Raw genomic sequence first — 8022 nt, forward strand, 5'->3', positions numbered from 1 at the left:
CGATGAGACGACTTTTAAACTTGTCCTCTCTAAGACAAAAAAAAGGACTAAAACGAACGGAAAGGCTCTTCTATGGATAACTGGACTAGTTATCTATAGATTCTGCCACGAACGCGTCAAAGTTAAGTTTTGAAATCACAAGACAAGTAGCTTTTACTTCTTCTTCGTTATCTCGGCAGATTGGACTGTTCCAGATCAAGGCGCTATAAACTGAGCTGACGTCATGAATTCTTCGACAAACCTGACGTTTACCATACCGCACAAAGAGGGACTCCATGCTGCTGCTGAAATAGATATATTAATGACCTTTGTTTTTATTGGGGTCGCTGCTGGAGTTATGGCAATCCTTCTTGCTGGTTTTCTGAAGGTGAAAAGGAAAGAGGCCAGTGAAATGAAAACGGTAAGAATGTTATTTAAAAACAATTGAGGCATTTTATTTCGGTCTTGTTCAAAAATGAGTTATCCTCCGCTTCATATGGTCTCAAACGAAATTAAAACCCTTTGACTCCAAATAATCATTTAGGATAATAGACCTTTTTACAGTTATGTGCTTAGTACTGTCCTTAAAATGGAAGTGAGGCTGGAGTTGACCTTGTTATGATACATACCTCCCTGCTTTTCTTATGTTAATGATGTTGTTCACATGCTAATTAGTTGGAATTTACACACGTTTCAATCGAAACAAAGTCAAGTCTAGCCTCTCTTTCATTTGTAGGCCAGGTTTCTAAGCACATAACTGTAAAATGGTCTATTCTCCTCAACACTGACCGGTAAACAAATTTGAGAATGAAGACTATTATCAGTACAGGGATATTATTTCAATAAAACGCCAAATTCTCATGACTAGCCAACAAAAAAACCTATGGCACTACTTAGGAGAATTAACTTTTAGATCACGGGAGTGAAACGGTTAAATTAAAGAACGTCGACTCGTTTTCGTCGCGTTTTATCTTTCGTTTCTTGATACTTAGTTTTCTTTAAATACAATCTGAGTGCTCATATTTTTGTCAAGCATTCCGAGTCATTATTGAGAAACAAATACCTTTAATTATTCGATAACCTTCACTATCTAATTCCTTAATACAATTTCGGAATAATTTCTGATTGCCATCCAAACCCATTGTTTTTCGCCTGAATTATATTCAGTAATGTTGTGAGCCTCAGTCTTACAGTATCTTTTGAATAAATTATGCTCGACAATTATGCACAGTTCAGCAGAAAATGGATCCAAGCCAAGGTGGCCTTGTGTAAGCAGGTTCCACGAAAGACTTCTTAAGTATTTCTTATGAAATTGTTTTCTTTAGTGACACACATGCGCATGCAACGGACAGCTTCTTACAGACATCATGATTTTTAAACTGAATTTAGTTTTTGCCTGTTCCAGGCTGGTGTAACAGTTATACCACAACAATCATTACACCGCTGTCCACAGTACTACCTACTCATGTTTTATACGGCATCCGGTCGACACAGTGGAACCACTGCAAATGTATTTTGTCGTATGTACGGAAATCACCACAAGTCAAAACCTGTAATTCTGCGGGATCCTGACCGAGCGATGTTTCAGCCTTCGTCGGTAAGTTCGTTTCTGGTGACCCTAAGTCGCTCTCTAAACCAGATCAAAGAAATCCATATATGGCATGATATTTCGGGTCCCAATCCCCCATGGTTCTTGGAAAGCGTCGTCATATGCCACCTCAATACGAATGTCACGTGGTATTTTGAGGCAAACCGCTGGCTTGATGTAAGTGCAGGCTCAAAGGAGGTAGAATGTAGGTTGAAACCATTGAAGAGGAATGTATACTTGTCAACAATAACTTTATTTGATGCAAGGCTTGGTGAGAACATAAAGAACAAACATCTTTGGTTCGCACCTTTCTTGTCGAACAAAATACAAACGTTTGGTAAATCGGACAAGATGTCGTGCTGCCTAGCAGTAGCTGGAATAATGTCACTTATTGCAACAATTTTGGTGGATTCAACGCAAAATGTGTTTCCGGAAGAATCCATAAGACTGGGACCATGGAAATTTAGACTTGGTGATATTTACAGAGCCATTGTCTGCGCTGGAATAGCATTCGCAGTTCGCCTTTTGTTGGAGTTTCTCTTCAAAAATTCCAGAAGAAAACGACCATTACAAGATAACGACATGGATGTCAGTGAACACATACAAGATTATTTTCAAAGGTTGAATGCAATTGAATTTGTTGACGATAACAAGGAAATGAATATGGTTCAAAATGACAGTTCCAATGCACATAGCGGAGAGAAGATATTAGACACCAGTGAAAATTCGGTAAACAAAGGCGCGACCACAACTACAGACCCAGCGGCCAATGAAAATGTTTCTATTGATCTTTTTGAGGATTCCATTAAGAAATCTATTGATTATAGTGACGAATCGTCATCAATGAAGAGCTACAATGAAGCGAGTGAGTTGTCACATGATGGTGCAGATTACGCCTCTGCCGATGAGAGCATTTCTGGTGTGACCTCTGGTTATGGTGCACACACAGACGACTTTGAATCGTCGTTGGGGAACAAAGAAAAGAAACATCTGATGAAAACAAAGGATATCAGGGAATTAATCGATGTCCTTGGAAATGTGCCAGAAAAAGAAATTCTTATTGACATTTTAGATAACGATATTGATGTAGCTGAATATGTCGACAATAACGTGGAAGACAAACAAGAAGAACAATCTGACAAATGTGATGTGTTGTCTTTGGAAGGTGATGACCTGCGTTTGGAATTTCCAGGACCAGAAGATGACGCAAGTTATTGTTCTGACGCAGACAATGTAAACGAGGCAATATCAACTGATCGCACAAAAGGGACAGTCATATGGAGCGAACAGATCACAAACCCTGACAAGATCCCTGAACTGTGGAAGCAACTTCCATTTCCGCACCAGCTCATAGATGAATATGGCATTAAAAAGCCGCCATGTGGCACACCTAGATTTCCTTATATTGTACTGAGGATCACACGGGCACAATGCTTCATTGTTCCGGTCCTCTGCACGATTATTACTACAGTTGTTGGGTTACGATGGTCTGGCTCTGTAGCTACGTCCTGGGTTACGACATTTGTTGTCGCATTAACTGGCCAAATCTTCGTTTTAGAAACTCTGCATTCATTGCTGCAAGCAATGTATTTTGCCACATGGTCCCAGAGGCCGGTAGGAGAAGAAGATCTGATCAACGAGCTTTCAAAGAAAGTCTGGGTAAATGATGATGAGGAGCTAGCATATTATGCTGATACAGTTGTGGACGACAAAGAAGAGGAATCGGTTCCAATGCCTCCAACAGAAGAAGACATTCAGGTAGCCCAGAAATTGGCAGGGCGAGACAGAGAGTTGGAAGATGTTATCAAGATGCTGGCGTTCGATGTACTATTTCTTTTGCTTTTAACTTTAATATCCTTTGGAAACAGAGATGGTTTTTCTTATCCCTCAAGAGATGGCATGTACAAGACTTTTAACATCACCGAAGGTTTTTCAGATAAAGTACGTGAAGTTTTTTCATTCAGCTACATAGACAGAATTGAATGACCAGTCGTCTAAGAATTTTATACCTTTATAGTCGGTTCGCCGGATTGTCGACTTCGTCCAGGTCCATAAAAACGCAAAAAAAAATACGTTGCCAATATCCAGCCATCGTGACCAAACAAGTTTGGTCAATAAAGGATTTAAAATATGGTCAAATTGTTTTCTTGCCCGGTAACAAAATCGACAGTTCCCGAGCGGGCAAAATGGGCCTATTAGCACACTATACACATTATTCCAAAATGGCCGCCATTTTAGTATTCTTTTGTTTGATGGTAAACTGTCCCTTTTGGCTTCGTTCAAGGTTAAATATTCTTTTGAATTGTACGTTTGAAAGCGAGGCCAAAAGGGGCAGTTTGCAAGGAAACAAAAGAACTCTAAAATGGCGACTATTTTGAAATAAGGTATATATAGAGGATATTACACGGTGGCGAGAAGATATGAATTTTATGTTCGAGTAATTTTTTTCAAAGACGACCAAAATTGCACGAGCCCGTAGGGCGAGTGCAATTTGTAGTCTGAAAAAATTTACAAGTGCTTGTTTATTCCAAATTGCGCGAGAAAAATCATGTGATTACCTATACCAGAAACCCATAAGGGCTGAAACATGTAACGGCCCCTTGTGTGCTGGGAAACAAGCTTCTGAATATTCAATTTGCTAAGTACCATATTTGGAACAACAAGAGCGAGGGGTTTCCAAATATGGTACTTAGCACTGAAACATTCAACCAATCAGTTCGCACTGAATATTCGGAAGCTGTGAACGTTCTGTTTTTATTCATCGATGTTTACCTCGCCTTGGGCGAATAATGGTTAAATATCATTGCTATATTAACTTTTTGTTTTGTTTTTCTAGCCGATTAGTTTGGGATGTCACATCTTGATTTTTTCCGCGTCTTTATGGGTACTCACCACAAGTGAGTAGGACCGGCACGAGTAAAAGTACCTCTCCCACCATCTTTTAATCATTGTCAATTTCAGGTTAAAAACACCGACACATTTTGGTCATGGCTTATGAATGACACAATTCCAGTTCTGTTATTTGATCCCCTGGATAAAACGCCAAATGAAGGAAGACGGCACTTCCTTACTGATGGCTACACCTACCTTCTTGGAACTGCGATTCTTCGACAGCAGAGGCTACAACCAGGATGTAAGTCAATGTTATTGAAGTGATCTTGGACGCGCTCAGGGCAAAGGGGACTCGCGCGTCAAAAAGAAAAGGAAGCCTGTCTCTCGCTTTTCCTGTTTCAAACCTTGTAAGAGGCCATTTCGAGTCCCAATCCACACTGACGCAACTTCGTTTTTTTTAGGTTTATATATTAGCGAAAACCAAGCAAAGCGTTTCATCCACACAAGCGTTATCGTATCGTCTTCACCCATGAATCCACACTGAAACGAACGATTTAAAGCGGTGTGAACAACTGGTTTCAAAAATTCTCCCATGAATTTTGAAGTCTGCGTTTCCACCAGTATATCCATAAGTATAACACATTTTACACGTTTTTCAAACGTTTCCTACGAAAAAAGACGTCTGGTTTCTATTTTCTGTATGGTTTACTTTGCCTGTCACCTACTGTCGAAATTTCCCTTGAAAGTCAATCTCAACACGAAACGTCTAGGATCGGCTGTCCGATGGTTAAGTCGGGGATCTCGGGGATAAATGATTGCTCTGAATTTAGAATATATCAGTGAAATGTCACATGCAGTTTGCACTGCGGGATGAACATGAAATCAAAGTTACGAGGATCATAGCAGTTAACATAGCAACTTAAGAAGTTTTAAGTATGCTTGAAAAAACTCAAGGCTTAAAGGCTGGGGCTATGTCACGCAAAATTGAAACATTGAAATAACTACTTAAACCTGTCGAACAATATAAAAGAAATACAGCAAAAGGAAAGAGAAGCATTGATGGACACAAATGGGCAAGATTGAAAAGGATTGCAGTTGGGTAATCTTGAAAAAAGTCGGCCCGACGTTTCTCAAGTTTATGGCAAATTGCCTGAAAAATGGTCGTTTTTGATCAGATTCATCTTTTTTATGTTGTAACGATAGTTTTATCAGTGAAGGAATTCCACATTAACATTTTCGAGTTTTAAACTCGTGATTAACTAAAGATTTCCCCCAAACACCCTAAAATAATGTGACATAGCCCCTTGAAGAAGTTATATAACTAGCTTTAACATTTTTACTATCCCCATTGTACTAATTGCGAAAATGCACCATTTGGACGATTTCAGTCCTCTCAGTAGCAGGACAATTCTCACTTGAACCCAGTTTAATAACTTAGCTCTCACTTATGAATGAAGGGGTAGTTTCTAAAGAAACTGTGGTGCTGCGTCGGTGGGGAAGTAGTATACAAAAATTTGGTTTATCAACGGAGTTGATAATGTAAATTGACCACCGTACAGAGATTCTAAAAGCTTTTAGAATCTCTGTACGGTGGTCAATTTACATTATCAACTCCGTTGATAAACCAAATTTTTGTATAGCTCTCACTTAGCCTGTCTCTTATGGCTGAGTAGTAGAGCATCGAAAGGTCCTAGGTTTCGACTCCTGTAATGTGCACTCGCCTTTCCATTAAAGTGATCGCTATAATTCTCCTCAATGTGATTGATTGATTCACTTTCAGTGATCGCCATAATTCTCCTCAATGTGATTGATTGATTCACTTTCAGTGAGCTGTGACTTTGGAGATCTTCCACAGCACGTCCTCTCCGAGTGTCACCAGGTTTTCCTCACCGAAGACAACAAAGATACAAAAAACTACCACCCGGGATGGAAGGCAACAGGGCCTTCGTACAACACAGAAGATCTGTCGCCATGGAAATATTCGAGTGGAGAGGAGTCTGGCACTGATTATTCAGCGTGGGGGCGAACGAGTAGCCATGACGGAGGAGGGTATATCGCTTACCTCAGCAGTGAGAGACAAACCACGCTGGAACAGTTAAAATCACTGAAGTCTAATGGTTGGATTGATCAACTTACACGAGTGGTATTTCTAGAATTTTCAACCTACAACGCAAACGTTAATATTTTATCCGCATTGGTATTTTCTACAGAAATTTTTTCTTACGGTGGAGCGCTACCTTATTTCGATATGTATTCGTTTCGACTGTTCCGCTACTACACAGCCTTTCAATTTTTGTATCTGGTCTGTGAGGTGATTTTCGTCGTATTTGTTGTCCAGCTTATCAACCGCGTGGGACACCAAGTTCATCGCGATCGCTGGATTTACTTTACATCATTTTGGAACTTCACAGATCTCTTGTTAATTTCATTTTCTTTGGTAAATATTGCCTTATACGCGGTTCGCTCGATTAATTTGACCAGCGCTATCGAAGCGATTCGCGAAGATCCCAATGCTTTCTATGGATTTTTGTCCGTTGCTTTTTACGACGAACTCATCGCTTACATTTCATGTATAATTTTCGTCATACCGTGTCTTCAGTTTCTTAAATTTCTAAAGTTTAACAAGAACTTTATGATATTCTACGCAACACTTGAGAGAATCAGATCGGACATTTGTGGATTCGGTTTTGTGTTTCTTGTGAGTATGTTATCTTTTACTTATTGGTCGCATTCCATGTTGAAGACCGTTGCTGAACCTTTCAGTACGTTTCTTGGAACTTTTTACAGCATGATATCCTTGTTGTTGGGAAAATTCTCCTTCCGGTTGCTTTCACCAGGTCAAGCTATCGCAGCGCAAGTTGGCCCTCTTTTCACTTACTCCTTCACTTGCGCTAACGTGTTTTTTATATTAAACATTATTCTAGCGATTATAACAATCGGATTTGCAGAGGCGCAATCAGACGAGCGCTTTCAAGAAAGCGAATATGAAGTAGTCAAGTTCATCATTAATTATATTAAAGAACGCCTTGGACTTCTGCCACCCTACATACCTCCACCACCAAAGATAGGTCCTCCGAAGAAGGAAAAGCACTACACCTATTTCCAATGGAAATTGTGTACACGTTATGTTACACGAAGCCAGTTTCCACGATTAATGAGATACGCTAGGAGTACATATTTAGACGATTTTGTGGACGAGCTGGAGATTGTTGCTAAAGTTCTCAATTTGCAGATGTCCAGACAGGTGCTTGAGGAAATGATTCGCAGAGAGCATAGTTCAGAAATTAAATACGATCCCTGAAGTGTTTTCTAATCTTCTTTCTGTAGAGAATTTTAATGAAGCGTATTTGCTTTGATATTATTGGTTTGAGAAGGATGAGGAGGTTCCCTGGCGCTAGAGCTGACTGGTTTCTGGCTTCTTCAAACGTTTTGGGTGATGGGCCCAGCAAATGCGGAAGAAAAGAGACCTCTGCGAGCAGGAAATCGAACCTGATTTACTGAATTCTAAACGACCATAGCGCAACGTTTCAACCCTTGCTGATTTGCTAAAAAACTTAAGGTAATTCCCTTGAACTTGTTCTACTATCAAACTTTTTTGGAAACTTGGCATAATTAACATTCAT

General features: G+C 39.8%; 1 protein-coding gene across 1 annotated transcript; it reads left to right on the plus strand.

Annotated features, from left to right (window-relative positions):
• Positions 1 to 1918: 1918 nt before the first annotated feature.
• Positions 1919 to 7700, plus strand: LOC138008485 (polycystin-1-like protein 2). The gene is made up of 3 exons (XM_068855810.1): positions 1919 to 3508; positions 4529 to 4700; positions 6226 to 7700. Exons 1-3 carry the CDS (start codon positions 1919 to 1921, stop codon positions 7698 to 7700), a joined length of 3237 nt encoding a protein of 1078 aa, XP_068711911.1.
• Positions 7701 to 8022: the final 322 nt, after the last annotated feature.

This window comes from Montipora foliosa, chromosome 1 (assembly GCF_036669935.1).
Source record: "Montipora foliosa isolate CH-2021 chromosome 1, ASM3666993v2, whole genome shotgun sequence".
Taxonomy (NCBI): Eukaryota; Metazoa; Cnidaria; class Anthozoa; order Scleractinia; family Acroporidae; genus Montipora; species Montipora foliosa.

Bases quoted from the DNA above. Each gene is read 5' to 3' on its own strand.
- LOC138008485 (XM_068855810.1), top strand. From the start codon at position 1,919: ATGTCGTGCTGCCTAGCAGTAGCTGGAATAATGTCACTTATTGCAACA. The intron at 3,509-4,528 runs GTACGTGAAGTT...TGTCAATTTCAG, and splicing joins CCGAAGGTTTTTCAGATAAA to GTTAAAAACACCGACACATT. The intron at 4,701-6,225 runs GTAAGTCAATGT...ATTCACTTTCAG, and splicing joins GCAGAGGCTACAACCAGGAT to TGAGCTGTGACTTTGGAGAT.